The sequence below is a fragment of the Mytilus californianus genome, unplaced genomic scaffold, assembly GCF_021869535.1.
Source record: "Mytilus californianus isolate M0D057914Y unplaced genomic scaffold, xbMytCali1.0.p SCAF_1, whole genome shotgun sequence".
NCBI classification, from domain to species: Eukaryota; Metazoa; Mollusca; class Bivalvia; order Mytilida; family Mytilidae; genus Mytilus; species Mytilus californianus.
The window spans coordinates 59,955,524-59,979,980 of NW_026262581.1; the positions used below are offsets into that span (position 1 = coordinate 59,955,524).

At 33.9% G+C, this 24,457-nt stretch overlaps 2 protein-coding genes across 2 annotated transcripts; both read left to right on the plus strand.

Moving 5' to 3' along the window:
- The first annotated feature begins 1,534 nt into the window (after nucleotides 1–1,534).
- LOC127705106 (putative leucine-rich repeat-containing protein DDB_G0290503) lies at nucleotides 1,535–4,670 on the plus strand. Its single transcript, XM_052209372.1, has 3 exons — nucleotides 1,535–1,897; nucleotides 2,532–2,578; nucleotides 3,849–4,670. Exons 1-3 carry the CDS (start codon nucleotides 1,546–1,548, stop codon nucleotides 4,644–4,646), a joined length of 1,197 nt encoding a protein of 398 aa, XP_052065332.1. The 5' UTR covers nucleotides 1,535–1,545; the 3' UTR covers nucleotides 4,647–4,670.
- Nucleotides 4,671–8,831: 4,161 nt separating this feature from the next.
- Nucleotides 8,832–17,720, plus strand: LOC127705187 (m7GpppX diphosphatase-like). Its single transcript, XM_052209481.1, has 4 exons — nucleotides 8,832–9,180; nucleotides 14,125–14,270; nucleotides 16,364–16,588; nucleotides 17,040–17,720. The coding sequence occupies exons 1-4, from the start codon at nucleotides 8,835–8,837 to the stop codon at nucleotides 17,361–17,363; spliced, it is 1,041 nt and encodes a 346-aa protein (XP_052065441.1). The 5' UTR covers nucleotides 8,832–8,834; the 3' UTR covers nucleotides 17,364–17,720.
- Nucleotides 17,721–24,457: the final 6,737 nt, after the last annotated feature.

Below are 24,457 nucleotides of genomic sequence, written 5' to 3' on the forward strand. Positions count from 1 at the left end.
GTAAATATTAAAATATGACTAAAATTAAGACAACTAACAAACACTCATACAAACTAACAAAAAAGTAAAAAGCTATCTAACCTATAAATAAAGGCAACAGTAGTATACCGCTGCTCAATAGTCATAAATCAATTTAACTGAAACAAATTCGGGTCACAAACCAAAACCTATGTCAGATAGCACTGTTTCGTGATAAGACAACTCAAAAAGAGGCAAGGACAGGTGTAAAACAAACAAAATATGAGAAAGAACGGACGATTAAAACAGACAACACGTAAAATCTGAGCAATATGAATTACCAATAAAAAATGTGGAAATAGTCTGGTGTGTTCTGATAGCGTTAGTAAACAAATAACCGTATGTGGCATACATCGTGCGCTGTTATACGGCAACACATTTTTACGAAGAAATGTTGTTTATCAAATCGAAAATACCAAACATTTGCTGCATTCGATCGCGAATATCTTGACTGCCAGAAATTAACCCCTAACAGGAGTGTCTAGCATAGAGTTTAGAAAGCCTTTTGTTAATTAAGAGATGAATATTGTTCTATCGACATTTCTTTCGATAAATCATATGAAAGCTCGCATCTGAACATCGAAATTCAGGAACAGCACACAATTAATTATTTATCAAGCAATACGAATCTTATAAAAGAAAAATATTCAGGAATCAAACCAGAGTATGAGTGATGTTGTATTTTGCTTTGTAAGCGGCATCTTATCATTCCGTATATTAAGTTGAATCTAGTCAAACTCGGGGGAAAGAGCTTAATTATGAAGAGCTCATTCGAAATCAGAAGAGAATCGCCGATTGAAGTAATCTATTTTGATCATGGTAACTTGCTAATCGGATGCACGATTTCAATTTCCTATTAGTTTTCCGTTGTGCCAATTAATCAAGGCAATGAATTCCCTGTGACTTTTTATCTTTGAGAGAAAACGTTGGACTATCGTTTTTTTTTTTTTACTTAAAAATTCTACACAGAAAGGGTTTAACACGCGTAGACACACAGAAATAAGAAGTTTGGTGCTCGTAAATAGATTATGCTGCATTGTTTCTTCGACATGTGATGCATATTATCATGAAAATGTACATTCACTGCTAGACAAATATAATTTCGGTGCAACTTATTGTATGTCTTTTACTAATATATTCTTGCTGCTAACTGAAATTAAGAAAACAGTTAGAAAACACTGCATCAGTTGCACACTGACATATACCAGTATCATTTAGACGTCATTTTGCAGTTTCGGCAATTCTGATGCAGTACAATTTGTGCCGTTAATGTTATAACACGCTTTCATAATTTCTAAACTTAGAAAGTGATCATATCTGTTACGGGTTCATTTTGAGACAAAATTAAAGGGGAATTTGGCTACTAGTTCGTTATAGATCTCATTTTTACATTCTTTGTTTTTGGTCAATGGACAAGAAGAATGAACATTAAGTTGAAAAGCCATGTAGTAATGCATGTCAAATTATATGATCATGATATTTTGTTACAGAAATTTTGCCAATGCATATTAATAACTATGATTCACGATGACAAATCAACCTTCGTTAAATATAATTTTTGATAGGCCAGTTAGATATAGAAATAAACATTTTGCAGGCAAGATGTCGGACGACGACAAAGTTCTTACCAGAAACTTGTCCTTTATTAAGGACAACATTACAGATATGGATGGTGTAATGGACAAATTAATTGAAGATGACATACTCAGACTTGAGGACAGGTCTAGAATTCTTATTAATAGAAACCCGCGTCTTCAAATTCATGCGGTATTGGAAATTGTTGTAAAGAAAGGAGCTTATGACAACTTTATTAGAGCATTAGAGACCTCTGGAAATAACCACATCATAGAACGATTAGAAAATGCAGATCTTAAGTGTGGTATGTATGTTTTTATCAAAGTAATGCATTATGTATTTATTAAAGTATAATATATGGTAACATTGCAGACAACTGTAAGATAATTATTTTTACGTAAGTTTATTAATGTACTTTTCACATAAAATTATATTATAACGCCATTATTTGAAAATTACAATAATTGTTTTTTTGTCTTACTCGATTTTGTAGCAATGCAAATTCAATCTGTATGATAAAATCTTCCTATAATAAAATTGAGAATGGAAATGGGGAATATGTCAAAGAGACAACAACTCGACCAAAGAGTAGATAACGAGGAAGGCCACCAACGGGTCTTCAACGCAGCGAGAAAATCCCGCACCCGGAGGTGGTCCTAAATAGAATTGTGTACTGGTTCTTCAATGAAAATGGACGTCACACTAAACCCCAAAACATATAAAGGAACTAAAATTAAAAAACATACAAGACTAACAATTAAAGGCCAGAGGCTCCTGCCTTGGGACAGGCGCAAAAATGCGGCGATGTTAAACATGTTTTGTGAGATCTCAACCCTCCCCCTAAACCTCTAGCCAATGTAGAATAAAGAAACACATAGCAATAAATCTATATTTCACTCTTTAAAAATGTTATTTTACATCCTTCTTTATTATTACAGAAAAGACAGACTTATCAAAAGAGGATAAACAACTAGGGCTTGACCAGGTAATCTTTTTATCTTTTATTATTAGGTTTTACTTATAGATCATTGACAAAACAATATTAATTGCTGTCTAAGCAAGATTTTGTTCTGTTTTTTTTATGCCCCCGCCGCAGCCGAGGGGGCATTAAGTGTTATCCTTGTCCGTCTGTACGTCCGTACGTCCAAAGAGCAGATAACAGCACGTCTCAAAATTGGTTTCCGTTCTCTAACTTTAGTTTGCCTCAACCAAATTTTATGAAACTTAATCACAATACTTATTACTACAAAACACAGATCAATTTCAGATTTGGGTTGTGTTACTTTTACCGTTCTTGAGTTATGTACCTTTATAACATTATATGCAAGTGGGGGCATCATCTGTGTCCGATGGACACATTCCCCATTTATTTATTTCAGAGTTATGGGATTGTTTTTTTTTTAATATGAAAATGCTCAAAAAAGTTTCTCGAATTTATCTGTTCGAAACAACCAAGTTAACAATCCTCTCAGCCAAATGGACACATCCCCCACAATTCAGCAAACAACTTACTGGAAGGAAGAAATCCATTCAGCAATATTTTTGTCATACTCAGCTATCTTATATTCTCTATGCGCACTTGAAAGATCTTCTCATATGACAGTGCGCTTTCTACAAAAAGGGAAATCTAAAGATACAAATTTCTTGTATTAGGTCACCAGAAACGTCATTTCATCTGCACATTTACCGATTGTTTCCTGTGCCCTATTGTGACATCTTCACCGAGTGTGGATTCGCTTAACGGGTGATGCATGCACAGCAGGAGACGGTAACCCTCTCGGCGGCACGCATCAAGTCACACTCCGTTTGGAGTTCATGCGATACCCTCAGGGTTTTTGTGCGTTTTTCTTGATTTGTATGTTCTTACTGGATTTACGACATTTTGACATTGGTAAACTAATGTCGCCTCTTAATTATCACCAGATTTTTAATTGTCGTGCGTTACACGACGTGTGCTACTAGTGGAGCAGCGGAACTGCGAAGTACCTAAGTTCATCTGGTTTATGTAGAGGAAATCAAAAGAAAAAATGTAGAAAGACAAAAAAAAAAAAAAACATACAAAACATTATACAAGCAAAATAGTACACTTAACTATTTAAATGTACAGAATATGTTGAAAATATAATTGTACTGGCGCAAACAATTGATTAAACACGAATGAGACCAAAAAGCTACAGCTACAATTCAATAATACAATAAGATAATAATAATGTAATGATGATTTAAACGGGTTTAGTGTTATTTCTATATTTTAGAGCGATGGATGTGGAAATAATGGGAACCACATCCAAACCGAGCAAAGTGACAAATTCCAGAAGCAGCTTAAAAACCTGCAGAGTGAGAACGAACACTTGCGAGACCAACAAAAAAGTGTGAGAATGGAACTGGAATCGAAACAAAAGAAAATGCAAGAACTAAACACAGAAGTAAACGCGTTTAAAGCACAGAATAAACAGCTCAATGAGAGACTTAAACTGCTCTGTAACAGTGACAAACTTAAGGACAGATTAAGCAACATTGAACTAGAGATTAAAGAAAGAGATGAAGAACATGAAATTATAGAGACAGAAATACAAGAAAAGGAGAACGAAGTACAACAACTTCAAGACGATTGCAACAAACTTAGACTGGAATTAGCAGAAAAGACGGACCAGCTTGTAGTTTTAAGCGAACAAATGAAAGCACTGCGAGAAGACCTTGGAATTGCAAGGAAAGAACGTTATGATTTAAAGGTGAAGTTAGATGAAATGAACATGAATTTAAATGAGAAATGGAAGGTAATGATGAATGTGTTGGAAAATAAATTAAGTCAGAGTCGACGAATACCTACGAGACTATCATCCGAACAAAAAGAACTGATGCTTCCAACAATAAGATCAAATCAAACAACGCCTCTGAAAATCGTGGATAACCGTTATAGCATAACTCCAAAGGAAAAAATCAAATCACGCACACAACAAGCACAAGCTGTGTCCCCTAAAAATGTGGTTAGAGATAAAAAGACAGCATTCTTTGGAACAAAACCAAGATCTTTCAATAAATTTTTGAAATAAATCTGATGGAAAGTTATAAAATCATGTCTTCTTACTAGTATTACTTTTCATGTATTTTGATAAATTCACACGAATAAATACAAAATATGAAGATAAAACAAAACAAAAACAATCCTTATAATTTCTTCAAACAGCAAAAGGTTACAAGAAATAGACAGATGTCAACGATAAGTAGGCCATGTGCAGTCTCTAATGGCTATATCCAGGATCTCGGATCTAATGTTGATTTTTTTGTTCCTTCAAATTACGGGCCTAACAATTTTTTACCGACATGATTGGGGCATGCACCTCCTTAAACCCATCCTGAGATCCAAGTACTTTAAAGTGCTCCGCTATTGCAGGCCTTAAGCCTCAGTCATACATTTTACTGCTGTCCTTGCTAGGACCATTCCCGATTGAAATTTGTCAAAAGTCGGATCAGGATCCTGTGATTCGTAGTTGTGTTTTATTGGCAATCCTACCATATATCCTCATTTAATATTAGAGAATTTTAAAGTTCATGTGTCCTTGTTGATGCTCTTCAAGGTTAAACCTTCTTTAGCTACATTTATGCTGGGAACAATATATATGTTCCTGATTTATGATATCAATCTAAGGGAAGTGCATCGCGAATATTTTTCGTTCTCGATAAGCTATTCAGTGATATGTCAGATACCGTATATAGAGGGTTATTTTTCGCTCAAACTGTACGATTTTTCCTTTTTAAAGCAGTTTATGTAGTGTAATTTACAGACAAAAACGATAGTGTTGGGGATTTGTTTGCAAGGTGCCAAGTAACATTTTGGGTTCTTTAAAGATGGGAGTAAATATGAATTTCACTACATTGTTAAATGTAAATCACATTTCATAAACTGCTTGATAAATGAATTAGGTATTGACAATTCACTTGGAAACTCAATATATACCCCATTAGTCCAACGACACTTACTAATAAAAGAGCAAATCCTGGATAAGCATAGGTCTGTTCTATGTTCCTTTGGAATTTAAACCAAAGATGAAGAACTGGATCTTCCATCACTGTATTTGATACCTAAACTACATGTGTCCTTACAAACAACGGTATATTGCTGAGTCTTCCAAGTGCTCCTCGAAACCTCTTTCTAAATTATTAACATCAATTTTATCAGCGCTTCAAAGTTATCGTGATAAAATTGAGAATGGAAATGGGGAGTGTGTCAAAGAAACAACAACCCGACCAAATAGCCTGGCAGAAAACAGCCCAAGGCCACCAATGGGTCTTCAACACAGCGAGAAAATCCCGCACCCGGAGGCGGGCTTCAGCTGGCCCCTAAACAAAAATGTGTACTAGTTCAGTGAAAATGGACGTCACAATAAACTCCGAAACATATAATACTAGTATAACTAAAATTTAAAAAACATACAAGACTAACAAAGGCCAGAGGCTTCTGACTTGGGACAGGCGCAAAAATGCGGCGGGGTTAAACATGTTTTGTGAGATCTCAACCCTCACCCTATACCTCTAGCCAATGTAGAATAAACAGTTTAAAAGAAGTCCGAGTCCGATGTCAGAATAGGTAACAGAAGAAACTAAGCAAAATGACAATGATACATAAATTAACAAACTACTACTAGCAGTAAGTTACTGACATATGCCAGCTCCAACCTCAACTAAACTGATTGAAAGATTATTTCTTCATCATATGAAAATCAAGCACAATCCCTCCCGTTAGGGGTTTAGTATCATACCATCATAAAATATATGAGAAGAACATAACCCGTATCATGCCAGCAACTGGTTTTAGAATAAATGTCTTTATTTCCGATGCAAATAAAATTGAGAATGGAAATGGGGGATGTGTCAAAGAGACAACAACCCGACCATAGAGCAGACAACAGCCGAAGGCCACCAATGGGTCTTCAATGCAGCGAGAAACTCCCGCACCCGGAGGCGTCCTTCAGCTGGCCCCTAAACAAATATGTATACTAGTTCAGTGATAATGGACGTCATACTTAACTCCAAATTATACACAAGAAACTAAAATTAAAAACGATACAAGACTAACAAAGGCTAGAGGCTCCTGACTTGGGACAGGCGCAAAAATGCGGCGGGGTTAAACATGTTTTTTGAGATCTCAACCCTCCCCCTATACCTCTAGCCAATGTAGAAAAAACAAGCGTACAACAGTACGCACAGTAAAACTCAGTTTAAGAGAAGTCCGAGTCCGATGTCAGAATAGGAAACAAAAGAAAATAAACAAAATGACAATAATACATAAATAACAACAGACTACTAGCAGTTACTGACATGCCAGCTCCAGACCTCAATTAAACTGATTGAAGACTCTATGAGTGAATCAATATTAATTCCAAAGTATCGTAACTATATCACTTCTGAGTAAGTATGTTTAAAGGTTTGGTTAGCTTTTGAGATGAATGACGACATTTTTATGCTTTGTATAGAATATTACCATAAAAGATTGGATGTGAAATACCTGCATGAACGTATAAAATGTCTGCATGTTGATTTATATTTGCGAATGATGTCCTTGTAACGATGATACAATTTAGTAAATGTTTTGACAAGTTTTGTGATATCGAAAACCCTGGTGTAATATTTTTTTCAGTAATACAGAGATTTCTTTCGTTAAAATCAAATACATTGTTACATACACGAGCGAATCGAACAAGACGAGATATATATATACACCATAAGATGGTGACGAGGGAACGTCACCATCTAAAAATGGATAATTAACAATTGGAAATGAAAAACCATCTCTTTTATCGTAAATTTTGGTATTAAGCTTCCAGTTTAAGATATAGATATCAAGATCCACAGCTTTATTTAAAGTCAGTTCGGCAGGATAAATCTCTTTAGTGTACATACTGAAGTCGTCATTATTGAGAGCCAATATATCATCCAAATATCTAAAAGTGTTATTAAATTTTTGCATCAGATGTTGTTTCGATGGGTCTTTGCTGATTTTAGTCATAAATTGTAACTCATAACAATTTCTACAGAAACAGGTCCGCAATAAGTGGTGCACACTTAGTTCCCATTGGAATTCCGATAAATTGACGATATACGGAATCTCTATAGCGAACAAAAATGTTTTCTAGTAAAAATTCAAGTGCAGTTATCGTATCAAAGCAGGTCCAATTGAGATAGTTCTTTTGTTTGTTGTTACTAAAAATGACCTAAAAGAGTTTGAACATATATATTCGCATTCGGACTTTTTAAATGCCCATTTAATTAGATGTGTGAATTTTTTCTTAATGAGATTATGAGACAAAGTGGTATATAGGGTAGAAAAATCAAAACTTCGAACAGATTCGAAATCAAGCATGCAATTTATCAAGTACTTCCAACGATTTTTTTACACTCCAAAAGTAATTAATTCAACTATTTCCAAGGCCTTATTTGAACAATTTATTACCAGGTTTTTGATTGTACCAAGTGTAATAGTAAGTAGAATACTAGACAGTTTAGTCATGAGTGGAACAATATGGCTTGAATACGAAATAAATCTTCATTTGTAAGGTGTTTTGTGCAGCTTCTGAAGCCAGTACATAGTTGGAACTTTCATTGTCTTTGGTTCTGCTTGTAAAGAGGTAGCTAAAAGTATATGTTTGTTACAGATGTCATTTTTCTTTTGCAATCTAAGTCATATATAGTTCCATCTTTTACAATTTTCGGAATGTGTCTGTACACGATTTTTTTTTCACCTTTTAAGTAGAAATATTGATAATTTGTGTTCTTTATGTGTAGCCGGAATAAATCGTGTATCATGATACAAACCGCATTGATTCAAACAGAGACATATAATACAATAATTGTATTATATGTCTCTGATTCAAAGCAAAACTTTATGAATTGTGGTATTAATAAATAGTATCTTGTTAATTAGGGATTGGGAAATTGTTAAATAGTACTATGATCTTGTTAACTGTCATTTCATTTAAAACGAATATCACCTCTTAGCTATGTAAAACTTGGGAGGTAAAACTTGTTAAAATGTGCCAAATTGTCCATTTTGTAAATGACCGTAAATTACAGTAATATATGATTAGAAATATTTGAGATGTCACTACTACTACTATTAATACTACTACTTTAATAATAACTTTATTCTGCTTTTGTTACAAACTAAGCTAAACGTTAACTCCATAAAAATGTTAAATATCAATTTTGATTTGTATATTGAAATGTTGCCTTGTAAAACTCGGATGAACACTAGAACGAATGTTTATGGACAAAACATGGAAAAAGAAACTATAGAAAAAGCAAAGAAAAGGAAAATCGATGAGGACGGCAATGGGGATAAAGCTAGAGAAGAAAGTGTAACCTTTGCTGGATTTAAAGTAAAAGCTGTAATAAACGAAAATGCCAGACAAAAATACCTATTTCTTCACTGTAGGAAAAATGATGAAGATGCTGTGGTGCTGTTGGAGAAAACACCTTTTGATTCATCTATGACAGATCAAATTTTGTCAGACAACACAAAAATCAGAGAGACTTTACAAAATGATATTTACCACACATATACAGCTTTTTTGCCTGAAAATCTCAATGGTAATAATTAAAATGAGTATAAAAAAGGTTGCTTAACAGTGTAACTTTTCATGTACATTGGTCCTATATGGATCCGTATCTATATGTTGATATGCCTCTGAAAACTGACAATCCGTACATTTGCTTCTGATATACATTTTGTATAATCAACTGTAATTATATTAATTATGATGTTACAGTCTTTCATATTATAATCATCTTCATAGTGGGTCTCATTGGGGTCTAAGCGTGACACGGGATTGGCCGATTTTTGTAAGCGTAACACGTGAAAGTCAAATTATTGTCCGTGAAAACAGGAAATAAAGTCGAGTGGGACATGTGAAATTACCAAAAAATGAGCCGGGAATCTGGGAAAATCATCATTTTATTAAGCGTGAATCAAAATTTGTTGTCAAAAATGAAAAAAGGGATGTGGATTGACTGCCAATGAGACAGATGTCCACCAAAGTTCAAATGAAGTGGATGTAAAGCCCCCATCACACTAGACCAAGACCATGAATAAGGAGTTGACCTCATACTTGAGTGATTTACTAACTAAAATAGATAAAATTGCAGTGAGATCGTGGTATGGTTGGCTTGAATATTCATTAATTTATTTCATAGTTTTCATGTTGATACTGCGATCTTGCTATGATCCTGATAAGATCCTGCTACGATAGTAACACGTTCTATAGTTACTATCTTGTCACGCTCTTGCTGTGTCTAATAAGACCTTACCAAGACTTACACTATCTCTGAACTCTTCTTCCAAAACCTACCCGATCACATTACGATTTCAATACGTGTCTACTACGATCGGAAAACGACTCCACTTCGTTGTCACTACGCTATTCGTCCCTATAAATATCTTGACTTTCCCATTGTACACATCAGTTTCCTGGAGATAACTTTCCACTAAAGGTATTAAAAACACTTAGACTGAGATCGGGGTGCTAAATAAACAGTAGAGGTCTCAAAAAAGGTATGCAATTTTGAAATTTCCAATTTGCAAATTAGGAAATATAGCACAATTCTCGTGGCTAGGACATAGTAGAATCGTAGTGATGTGGACGAGGACGACAAGGGTAAAGTAGCAGAGCATTATTGTCTTCCTCATCGTAGAATAATCGAATCAATATTGTAGAAGCGTAATTAAGACGTATAGTGAAATCGGGATAGTCGCAGTGAAATCTTATAGGCCTACCTAAGGTTGCAACGAAATATTTTCCATTGGCTACCCCGATTGCACCACGTTTCCAATACGATGTTTCTACGCCCATCCCGACCTAACTAAGTCCTTACTACGACTGAGTTCATGAAAATACAATTAATTTCTGGCTTCATATCATTAATATGAATAGTGAGAGTATGGTAAAGAAAGCATACAGTGAAAACTTTAACATGTCTAATGGTTTTTGTAGTAAAATAAAAGTGTTATTAGGTAAACTTGGTTTTCAGCATGTTTGGGAAAATCAAAATACTATGCCAAAGACAAAATTACTTTTTTCATTTCAAAAGAAATTAGAGGAGGAATTTATAAAATCCTGGAAACAAGCTCTTTCTTGCAACTGTAATAAAGATATAGTCATGATAATAAACTAAGAACGTATCGCAAAGTTAAAAATAATTTCGAATTAGAAAAATATCTCCTACTGGACCTTAACAAAAGTGTTATTTCTAAAATGGTAAGAATTAAAATTAGTAATAGCAAATTACTAATAGAAGTTGTACTAGAACGCCTTTAGAACAGAGAATTTGTCCACTTTGCAAGGATGGAATTGAAGATGAATTCCATTTCCTCATTAAATGTAAAGCGTTAGAATTTAATAGAAATATACTTTTTTGTAATTTAAGTGATATAATTCCATCTTTTGTTAATATGTCTAAACAAGATAAATTTAGTTTCATTTTGAAAAGTAATGATTCTGACATTTGTACTGTATGTGTAGCTGGAATAAGCGATATGTATGATTCGAACATTCATTTAAAGCAAACATAATGTTGTTAAGAACTGTTGTAGCATTAAAGCTTACTGTAATAGCTTGAATTAATGATATAGTATGAATAACACCTCCACACAATGTAGATATGAAATATGTGTCTCTTATCATTGAGAAAATATGTCTCTGTATATTTGTTTTTGTTTTATTTTTGTCTATTTTTGTATTTGTATTTTGTAAATGTCAGCTGGTATCATTCCTGTGTTGGAATTTACACCAATAAAATTATTTGATTTGATTTGATTTGATTACGGTTCTACTTCAACTAGTTTTGGCCATGACTACACTACGAATGTTTTGAGCTTATTCAAGCTCCACGATCATGAAGACTTGGCATGTCCTTATTACAACCTTAACAAGATCTTACTATGACTTTCAATATTTTATAATTTCTGAGATCGTAGTGGGATCGTGGTCCTAGTGTGATGGGGATATAAGTAATTTTTGTTTGTTTATCATATCAAATGTATTCCGTTTTTTCTCAATATAATCTTATGACAGTCAGGGGTGTAGCTGCCGTTAGGTACTTTAGGTACGTACCTATACACATATATTTTTCAAAAATATTTTTTTTATATACAAAAAATAAAAACAAAATTATCTGTAGATACATGAGGGGCCTGATGGGGGGGGGGATCTCATCACAATTCGAGAGTTGATTTTTTTGTCAATCACGATTCACAGAAAATTAATTTCCATGATCACGGATCACAAAATATAAAAAAAAAAAATCTGTAGAAAAACGGATCACAATAGCGAAAATGTGCCGATCACAAAAATAACCCATCAGGCCCCTCATACATGTGAACTCGGTAAAACTATTTAATTATCAAATGTCATTTGTACACTAATCTATCATCCTTAGTGAATTGAGTATTGGATGGAATGTCACTATATTCCACCTTATATAAACTAAAAACTAGATCATTTCATTTCTATCTGACAACAAATACTTGAATTAGCCCCATCATGCTCAAAACCCTGCCTTTTTTTTTATATACATGATTTATTTTTTATTAATTGTTGTTGACTTTCAACTAGCTTTCCACTTGTTCCTTATCCGACCTACAATAAAATCCTTGCCGAAGTTAGGCATTCGTTTGGTTGTGTGTAATGTATAATTTCGCAGTCACGTCTGGTCAGAATGGGGACTTTAAATCCAATGCCGCTAGTGTAGAGAGAATACCAGGCTCTCTACACGTTAAGCAACTTGCAACAACTCTTTGAGGGGGTCGTAGGTGGTCTTCTGAAAGGCAAAATCTATGTTCCTATCCCAAGAAAACCACATTTTCTATGCATTGCATTTCTAAAATTCCAGACCTTCATCCTTGACGATCAGGACCTATCTGTTGTTTTTATTGTAAATTTGTTTTTGTCCTGAACAATCATGAACTATTTTCCATTTTTATCAATCAATCAATCAATCAATCAACTGGTTTTCAGCAACTTCGAGTACTCTCAAATCTACCCTAGACCTGCTGGGTGCAATTAGCGGCACCAGATCCCCTCCCCCAATTTTTACCCCCAGTTTATTAGACATGTAGTTACGCTTCTCACAGTCTTGGTGCCCAGAGTACCACCCACCTTTGGCGAGTCACTGACAAACTTTTCAGTTGTATCATTCCTAAATTTGTGACACCAGTAAGCCATTTATCGGTTTCCTGATATCTTGCCAATGGTAATACAAGTGTGATATACCGATAGGAGGGCTCTTGCAAGGCGACTTCTTATTGAAAAAAGAAATAAGCGGGAAACAGGAAATTAAAAAAATGATAAGCGTGATACGGGAATCTGACAAAACAATAAGCAGGATCCGGGATTAGACCCCCCCCCCCCCACCCCCCCCCCCCCCCCCCACCCCAATGAGACCCCCTTCATATCTAACCTGAAATCTCATCATCACACATGGAGTAAAATCTGGATCTGATTCCCACAGAGGAATTATGCTCCGTGGAAATTGGATCCAGATTTTACCTACCCTCCGTTACAAACTTTTCATTAATCATGTTAATTGCCCCATCGGATTTGGATCCATCTACCAATTTTGGATCGGGATACATTGTGCGATCATGCTAATTATGTTTGATTGCAGAACAACAAATACACTAATTCCTTTTTGGAGTCGAGTCCAGACTCAGTTCTTATTTTGATTTATTTAGATTTTAAGCTAATATCAGTCATGTCAGTATTTCTTAAAGATTTATTTGGGTTATATGCTTTTGAATTTATTTTTTCTTATCAATTGTGGACAAATCCTTCAAAGCTTGACAGAAGTTAGTTTGCAAATGAGGACATGAAGGAAATAAAAACAATAATGTGAAAATAAGATGTGGTATGAGACCTAGAAGTTAATAACTATAGGTCATTTTAGGGCCAATAATACAACTCTCCATCAGAGACCAAACAACATAGAAGTAAACAACTACAGGTCATTCTACGGCCTTCACCAATGAGCAAAACCTATACCGCATAGCAAGAAATAATTCAATTTAGATTAGATCAACAATTTGAAATTATTATTTCACACAAAAAAATCTGTTAAGTATATTGATACTGTAACATGTAAACAAAATAACAGTGTGGCTGAAAAAACTAGATGTATCTTTTAAAAGAACACGAATGGCCCCACTTGCAAATAAAGCTTGAAGCCATTTATAGGAGTGGAAATTTGAGAATTTTTGAAAGTCCAAAGCCCATAACTAAACTAGATCTGTAACTCATAATAGTACACTCACATACCAAATATCAGCTCAATATGTGAAGGTGTTAAGAAAAAAGGCTGTTGTGGAATGATGGAATGACCGAACGACAGATTGAGGGAATGACCAAATGAGGAAATGACGGATAAGGATAACACTATAAAAAAAGAAGCTTTACAAGATGGAAGTCAAAATGGTGTGACTGACCTCCATAGGTTATTAGACAATATTATCAACTGTTTAGTTATCTTTGCTGCATATTTCAGGTGTAAAAGCTACAGTGATCTGTCCTGCCTCAGAAAAACATATCAAGAAGTATACTGAACAAGAGTCATTTGTAATACAAGAAACAGCAGAATTGTATACCAAAGTCACTTTACCATACTTAGAGAAACATTCATTTAGCACACAGGTTAGTTCATAGAAATAGGTTTAGCGCATATAAAGAAGTCACAAACCCCTACCATAAATAATTAAAGCTATTAAAGGACCCAAAAAAGCAAATGTAAAACAATTTAGACGAGAAAACCAATGACCTGGTTTATGTACAAAACAACAAAGGAAAAACAAATATGATATACAGCAACAAACGATAACCACTGAATATTGCAGGCTCTTGACTTGGGACAGGCGCATACAGAATGTGGCAGGATTCAACATGTTTGCTAGCTATACCAAAACCCTCCCCCTAACTTGGGACAGGGGTGTAACAGTACGATAAAAGAACAACTAAAAATCGTTTAAAAGGGCTTAGGTAGCACTACACAGTTAGAAAATAAAATTAAAATTGAACCACAAAATGTTTAATCATCTTGGCTTTCTAATACATTAGGCCAACTGTTTGAGTCATACATGTGCATGGGTATGTAATCAGTATCTTCCAATGATTTAATTATCAAAAGTTAAAATGGAGAAATATAATTCCTTTTTGTGTATCCATGGAAACATTCTGCATTTATTTACCATAAATATTGCAAAAAGGGGCATGAAAATGTCACATATTCCCCCAAACTTTGGTTCAAACTAGAATTGCAATCCCTTTGAGTGATACCTTTTCTAAAACTATTAACATTAATCTACCAAATGATCAAATAAAATGGATGTCTTTCGCCTCATTTTTTCGTAAAATTTAATCACAGAGTTCGTGCGAAAAAAAGTTGGAAAAAAACATTGCAATATTTATGAACAAATGTCTGGTATGGATATGAAAATGCAGACTTTCATACAGAAAACAGCCCATTAAACATACATTACATAATCTTGATGACCCTATAAACTCTCTATGAAGGCTATATTAATCTTCAGCTATCCAAAAATGAATTTTATTGCACACTAGCTTTCATATTTGTAAAAATCCACAGGGACCAAAGTGCGAAACTACACACCTAACTGTGGAGTGCTACCTTAACTCACCAGATTGATAAAAGCACATAAAAACCCTAACAAAAACGCAAAACACACAAAGTACAGATCTGGAAGCTAGTTCAAAGCCAATAACAACTGATAACAAATCATGTGTTAAACATGTTTTTGAAAACACAACCTCCCCTAACATTTGCCTAACTGGGATTTGTTATAACAGCATAATATAAGAACAAACTAACAATCAGTTGGAAAAGGTTTGACTCATCAGTCAGTGTAAGCTGTAAGTTTAGTAACTACCAGTATGTCTTTGATTAGGTTACTTAAATAATTTGAATTTGATTTTGAATGACCATTTAACTTCAAGAGGGGGGGGGGGGGGGTTATGTTTTTTTCCTAATTAAAATATTCTGATCCCCAATTTGATGAAAAAAAATATTGTGGTCAAGCAGATGACAAAAAAAAGTATTCTAAATCCAGATTTTCCCCATACCTTATAGTGTTTAATTTTGAAAAAAATAATTTGATTAATAGCGTCGAAAAACTAAAAAAAGCGTGAAAAAAAATTTCTGACTCAGACAAAAAACCATAACCCCCCCTTGAAGTTAAATGGTTGCTCCCTTGTGTCTTTTTATACTTGCATAATATAGTATTTTTTATTGTTAAAAAAAATTAACAAAGAAAGCAAATACAGATTTCATGCTGACCACTGACTGTAAATAAATAATACAGATCTAGACTTGATTTCCATTAACTTACATTTAACTTACATTGCTGTACCAAACTTCACAGGAATAGCAGGAAGAAGGAGCTGTAGGAGGAACAAAAATCATGTCTAGAGGACAAAACATAAATAAGACAAATAAAAAGCAATGAGACAGTTACTGATGAGCACAAACTGTCGTATAGAACCATTACACAAACAAATCAAAGGGTCATCTAGCAGTGTGCCCAGAAACTATCTAACTTGCTGGAAATATGTTCGGCAACATTCAAACAGTTCTTTTATTGATATACTTGATACTAAAATCATGTAGCTTTTTTAATTGAATGTTTTGTTTGCAATTAGTTTATTATATTTTGAAATAAATTTTATTTGCTATTTTTGAATGTGTACTCAAATGATATGTATTGTTGTTTTAGTGGGTATACAATATCTTGGAAAAGAAAAAAGAAGCAGACAGAATTGTGTTTGAAAATTCTGACCCAGATACAGGGTTTATCCTATTACCAGACATGAAATGGGATGGCAAGGACTTGAATAGCCTTTATCTACAAGCCATTGTACATAAGCATGGACTCAAGTCTGTAAGGGATCTGAACAAATCACATTTACCTTTGTTAAACAACATATTGGAGGAAGGTGCAGTAAGTAATCATTTTATAGTTTATTAATTTTAGATAATTTTTCATAAATGATTATTAGATGAAAAAATAAATATTAAAAGACCTTGAAAAAATGGAGATTACTGGTTGTTGCTTCCTTAATGTTGAGTGGAAAATATCTTGTGCATATTCAAGATGAAAAAGACCGGTGTAAAAGTGTATCAATTGCCATGTTTGAAAATATCACAAGATTGTTCATATCATGAACCCCCTTTTTTATCAGTTTTAATTTGAAAGCATTAAGTAAGATTTAATAACTAAGAAAACAACTTAAATTTAATCTAAGTTAATTTCACCCTAAAAAATGTTCATCAAAGAGAAATTTTGACCCACCTACAATTGATATGTAACCAACCCCCTTTCAGTTTGGCTCAACAAAATATGTGTTGATATCTTAATATTTTAGTTTCTAATGATATGTCTGTATTTTCAGGATGTGATCGACCAAGAATATGGTATACCAAAGTCAAAACTAAGGATATACATCCATTACCAGCCTTCATATTATCATTTACATGTTCATTTTAATCATATCAATTTAGAATCTCCAGGATTTGATGCTGACAGAGCTCATTTATTGGTGGATGTTATTGAAAATATTGAAATGAATGACAGCTACTACCAGGATAAAACCCTAGTTTACAGAGTTCGAGAACAAGATGAGCTCTATAAACTATATCAAGATGAAGGATACTTCGTTGATTTTCCTATAAATACTAGCTTGTCATCAAATTCATCTTTTACCGCAGCATCATAAATAGATGTAAATCTAGTCTTCATTCTTTGTATGAATATTATTGTTTTTAATGACAGTGTAGTACACTGTATATTCATTTCATTTCAAACATTTTGCTGACCCATAGAAAAAGAGATGTAGCGGTTTATTTGAAATTTCAAACTAAAGGCAGTTATTATCATTATTTTTTTATATATTGTAAATTTATTCATGCATTTATAATTTGCATCCATAATGACTTTTAAAATTGCAAAACTGTTGTGATTTCAGAAAAATTGAGAGTTCATATTATTGCAATGTATTCCTTTCAGTTTTTTTTGCATTGAATCAAAACAATACAGTTTTTATTAACTTTACAATATTAAATATTTTGAAGAAGTTTTTAGAATTAGTCTTAATGAATGAATTATAAAACTGGCATAACACATTTCATATTTTTTTCACAAGTTGCATAATAGAAAAGATAACGATCTGAAGAATGAACAGAAACACTGATTTTTCTGATGAGCTTTTCTATACAACACTTAGGCAGGTAGTTAAAGTTGCTGGATATTTATTCATCCTGCACAGTCCAATGGGCTCACCCTTAAGTATGGATTTTACTGTGGGTAGAAGTTCAAGTAAATATAGTTCTATACATACCCTATTCACACATGCTTCAATCCATTTATAATCATAATTTGGTGTGTCTGAAGTGCTTTTCTGAATTTACCTACCAGTACATCAATTTAACGTCAAATTTTGAAAGCAAAGGATGTATAAATACTTGCATAGGTGAGAAGCAATATCATTATGATGATCGATTGGTGTTTAACATGCAGTGGCAAATATTACCTGCAAATCAGGATGTGAACATGTTAATGAGATATGAATATAAATCCTGCCTTGTACTAGACCTACATGTTGAGCAAAATTTTAAACATGCTAGTTCACATGTTAACAGACAGCAGAAAGAACTGTCACACTACACAGACACATTATTCAATGCCAACCAGTCTATATTTTTACTCCTAAATGCAGCATGCTTTGCGGGGAAGCAGCAAATACTTTGGTTTGACCCTGATGGGGATCGAACCCATGACCTCTCATGCTGTAACAGTTAGGAGCTACATGTATATGACAAAAGGGACCTTAACTGAAAACTGGTGTAAGTCTAAAAATTAAAATAGGGGCATAACACTTTTTGCAAGGTTCCCTTTTACTGTTGGATTCATTTTTTTTCATGGGTACCAATTTTCCTATATACTTGATTTTGTGTTTTTATACGACCGCAAAAAAAAATTGTGGTCGTATATTGGTATGACGTTGGCGTCGTCGTCGTCCGAAGACACATTGGTTTTCGCACTCTTACTTTAGTTTAAGTGAATGGAGCTCTATGAAATTTTACCATAAGGTTCAATACCACAAAAGGAAGGTTGGGATAGATTTTTGGGGTTATGGTACCAACAGTTAAGGAATTGAGGGCCAAAAAGGGGCCAAAAATAAGCATTTTTGTAACTTCCAGACATAACTTGTGTGTTAGTGTATGGATCTCTCTGACATTGTACCACAAGGTTCCATATCACAAAGGAAATGCTGGGATTGATTTTGGGGGTAATTGCCTCAAAATTTAAGAAATTAGGGGCAAATAAAGGGCAAAAAACAAGCATTTTTCTAGTTTCATGACAATAACTTGTGTGTAAGTGTATGGATCTTTCTGAAATTGTATTACAAGGTTCCATATCACAAAGGGAAAGCTGGAATTGAGTTGGGGGGTAATTCCCCAAAACGTTTAGGAATAAGGGGCCAAAAATAAGCATTTTTCTAGTTTCCAGAGAATATCTTGTGTTCAAGTGTATGGATCTCTCTAAAATTGTACTGCAAGGTACCATACCACAAATGGAAGGTTGGGATTGATTTTGAGGGACATTGCCTCAAAATTTTAGGAATTAGGGGCCAAAAAGGGGCAAAAAACAAGCATTTTTCTAGTTTCAGGACAAAAACTTATGTGTAAGTGTATGGATCTTTATGAAATTGTACTACAAGGTTCCATATCACAAAGGGAAAGCTTGGTTTGAGTTTGGGGGTAATTGTCCTAAACATTTAGGAATTTGGGGCCAAAAAACAAGCATTTTTCTAGTTTCCAGACAATAACTTGTGTTCAAGTGTATGGATCTCTCTGAAATTGTACTGCAAGGTACCATACCACAAAGGGAAGGCTAGGATTGAGTTTTTGGGTGATGAATCATTATGGGGTTTAAAAAATTGAAGGGGGGGGATTTTTTTTCCCTTTTTTTTTTTTTTTTTTAAATTTTTCATTTTAAATTGGTTATTTTTGATTTATATGTAAAAGCAAATAATAATGATATGGTTTGAATAGGTAAATTAAAATTTTTTAAGTTCTTAGACCACATTCATTCTGTGTCAGAAACCTATGCTGTGTCAAAAATTTAATCCCAATCCAAATTCAGTGCTGTATCAAGCTTGAATGTTGTGTCCATACTTGCCCCAACTGTACAGGGTTAGACCTCTGCGGTCGTATCAAGCTGCGCCCAGCGGAGCATTTTATTAACATATTCTGCATATAATCCAATGAGAAATTTATACTCTTTGAATTGTTCATCTATACCCCCAAAATCCACAAGAAATAATGAATCCAAAGTACTTGAAATGACAAGCCATTCTTTGGAATGCAAGATCATCTGATAGGGACCATCATTGTATTCTTTCAAACAATTCTGTACAATTCTCAATATTTTCTTGTTTTGCAACCTCAATTTGAAAAAAAATAATTCAATGAAAAATATTAATAGCAGTTTTTCAAGAACTTGCAGAGTTCTATATCTTATCTTGACAAAGTCATGGATGAAGACATAGGTGTGCTGTTTTTGCCATCAACAATTTGTTGAAAGTTTGTGATAATATTTAACAGTATGCTGCACATATATTAGTATTGGCACATCTCATTTCCATGAAGATTATTTGGCCCTGACCCAGAGTCATTGTCTATTGACTTTGAATCTTTTGCTTAGTTTAAATGTTAAAGTTTGTGACAAGGTCAGTTAAAGGGAAACCACTTAAAGTTAGTCCATGATATTTGGTATTCAGTTGTATTACCAATGGAGAGTATTTGACCCCTCCCAAACAGGCATGGCATATTGAGTTTTTAGCTCACCTGGCCCGAAGGGCCAAGTGAGCTTTTCTCATCACTTGGCGTCCGTCGTCCGTCGTCGGCGTCGTCGTTAGCTTTTTACAAAAATCTTCTCCTCTGAAACCACTGGGCCAAATTTAACCAAACTTGGCCACAATCATCATTAGGGTATCTAGTTTAGAAAATGTCTCCGATGACCCCGCCAACCAACCAAGATGGCCGCCATAGCTAAAAATAGAACATAGGGGTAAAATGTAGATTTTGGCTTATATCTCTGAAACCAAAGCATTTAGAGCAAATCTGACATGGGGTAAAACTGATTATCAGGTCAAGATCTATCTGCCCTGGAATTTTCAGACAAATCTGACAACCTGTTGTTGGGTTGCTGCCCCTGAATTGGTAATTTTAAGGAAATTTTGCAGTTTTTGGTTATTATCTTGAATATTATTATAGATAGAGATAAACTGTAAACAGCAATAATGTTTAGCAAAGTAAGATCTACAAATAAGTTGGCATGACCAAAATTGTCAGTCGACCCCTTTAGGAGTTATTGCCCTTAAAAGTCAATTTTTAACAATTTTTTGTAAATTTTTGTAATCTTTTACAAAAATCTTCTTCTCTGAAACTACTGAGACAAATTTAACCATACTTGGCCATAATCATTATCAGGGTATCTAGTTTAAAAAATTTGTCCGATGACCCCGCCTTCCAACCATCATGGCCTACTTGGTTAAAAATAGAACATAGGGGTAAAATGCAGTTTTTGGTTTATATCTCTGAAACTAAAGCATTTAGAGCAAATCTGACAGGTGGCAAAAATGTTCATCAGATGTAGATTTATCTGCCCTGAAATTTTCAGACGAATCCAACAACCCGTTGTTGGGTTGCTGCCCCTGAGTTAGTAATTTTACAAAAATTTTGCAGTTTTTTGTTATTATCTTAGATATCATTATAATATCTAATATCTAATACTATTAATTATGATTTTAACCTTATTTTACATGATTTCCAAAGCATCAGTAAATACAGGTGAGCGACACAGGCTCTTGAGAGCCTCTAGTTATGTTTTGCCTAGTTTACATGTTAAAGTTTGTGATTAGGTTAGTTAAGATGAATCAATAACGCTTAGTCAAATATATTTGGTTTGCTGTGACTTTAACACATCTCATTTCCATGGACATTATATGTCTCCCCTCATCCTTTTTTATTTGTATTTTAATGTTGAGATAAATACCATTTAAAAGGAATAAAGATCAGAAATTTTATAGACAAATGATTATATGAATTAGAATCATATCCCAATACAACTGCTTTCAAATTCAGTGAAATATATCCTCTCTCATACCCAAGAAAAGTCCAATGCTCTGTAGGAGAACTATTAGTGTTTTAACATTGACAGAATAACCTGACTAACTTTTGTTTTACTTGTGACCCTTGGTTAAAAATTTGTTGCAGGCATCTACATGTGAGATGCTGAACTATTCACTAAAAGACACTGTTTCAATTGCTTCAAGTTTTGTCAAGTTTTTAAGGGGATTCTGTTTCATTAGGTGATACATCATATCCTTTCTTTCTTGACCTTGTGCTATGACCCAGGCCTTTGTTTCGATGCCAAAAGGTGAGAATCAAGCCAAAAGTCCTCATAGTATCTGTCTGGTATGGAAATAGATTAGAAAAAACAAAATGAGGAAGAAAACTCAGATTCTTACAAGGTAAATTTAACAAAGTTGCAAATCAAAGATGTCAACTCTGAACCATTCCTGTATCTTTTACCAATGCAGATCCAGCAGGGAAAAAGGGAGGAACAAATAAAAATTCAAATATGAAGCTCTTCTTACCCATTTTTAAAATCAAGGCTGCATTCTAATTGCTAAAAAAAAAAGCACTCTGAGAGTATTGCATGGCAATACATAGTCCCCTACCGGTTAAAAATTCATTGTACTGGAACTCCCCTACTGGTTAAAAATTCATTGTACTGGAACAACACTAACTTGATCTATAACTTGTCATGGTGTAAACTATATAACAAATATCAAGTGTAGAAAACTGATTATTTAAGTGAATTTTCTAAGTCCAAGGACCATAACTCTGCACAAAATAATCAGACCAGAACAAAATTCGAACTTGATCTGTAATTTGTCATGATAAAACTAAATAACAATTATCAAATCAATATCTTCAAGAATGACTAAAAAAAGTGAGGAAAACTGATTATTTCAGTGAATTTTCTTAGTCCAAGGACCATAACTCTGCACAGAATCATCAGCCCAGAACAAAATTCGAACTTAATCTGTAACTTGTCAAAATAAAACTATATACCAATATCTTAAAGCATGACGAAATAAGTGTGGAAAACTGATTAATTGAGTGAATTTTCTAAGTCCAAGGACCATAACTCTGCACAAAATCATCAGATCGGAACAAAATTTTAACTTGATCTGTAACTTGTCATGATAAAACTATATACCAAATATCAAATCAATAACTTCAAGCACAAAGAAAAAAAGTGTGGAAAACTGATTTGCCGGACTGACGGATGGACAGAAAGACAGACAGACAGACGGAGTGCAAACCTAAAGTCCCCTTCAACTTCGTCGGTAGGGGACTAAAAACACACTTGATGTAACAGTTGAATTTGCAACACAAGTTGTGTTTTGAATGACACCGGAGAACCAAATGGACACTTCTGTGGGAGTTACTCACTTCAAATTCAATAAAATGCTCCCACAGGCGCAGCTTGATATGACCACAGAGGTCAAACCCTGAACAGCTGGGGTAAGTATGGACATAACATTCAAGCTTTATACAGCTCTGACTTCGGTTTGTGATTAAATATTTGACACAGCATAGGTTTCTGACACAGAATGAATGTGGTCTAAAAACTCAAAAATTTGAAATTGGACATTTACCTATTATGGTCCAATATCCAAAATCTAAATACATGGTTAGATTCAGCATATCAAAGAACCCCAAGAATTCCAATTTTTTGATGAAATCAAACAAAATAATAAAGTTTAATTTTGGACCCTTTGGACCTCAAGGTAGACCAATTTATAATGGGGCCCAAAATCAAAAAACTAAATACACAGATTCAGCATATCAAAGAACCCCATGTATTCAATTTTTGTTGAAATCAAACAAATGAAAGTTTAATTTTGGACCAACTTGAAAACTTGGCCCCAAATCAAAAATCTAACAACACGGATAGATTCAGCACATCAATGAAACCCAAGAATTCAATTTTTGTTGAAATCAAACAAAGATTAATATTGGACCCTGTGGACCAATTTGAAAACTGGGCCCAAAATAAAAAATCTTAAGTACATGGTTAGATTCAGCATATCAATGAACCCCAATAATTCAATTTATGATGAAATCAAAGATTTAAATTTTGGACCCTTTGGACCAATTTCCAAAATACAAATACACTGTTAGAATCAGCATATTAAAGAAACCCAAAAATTCAAGACTTTGAATTTAACCCCATTGAAATTGGTTTATATGTTTTTTACACTTGAAATCTTGAAACACTTGTTTTTATAAAAAAAATGTTGGCTCCATCAAATTAAAATAGCTCCCTTTCTAATGAGTCTGCTCCCCTTGAATACAAAAAAAATCCTATCAGAGTAGAAATAATTCATTGCTGCAGTGATTAATTTAGATTTTATTGAGAGTAAAGCATTATTTAAAAAAACATAACGCTTTGGTTTAAAATTTTATGCAATCAGAGAAACCCATGTTAACACAAAAAAATAAACCATTGCTGCTGTTACAATTATTTCTTAAATCAAGGACACAACTTTGACCTTAAATCTCAAAGTAAATTTGTCAAGAGTTCATACTTTTTCCTAGATGACTTTAGAAATTAGAAGAAAGATAATAATAAAAACCTAGTAAATAAAAAATATTTCTTAGATGGAACATTAATAAAGGGGATCCAGTATGTTATTACTGGTAACAGATGGGCCATTCACAAATTTGTATG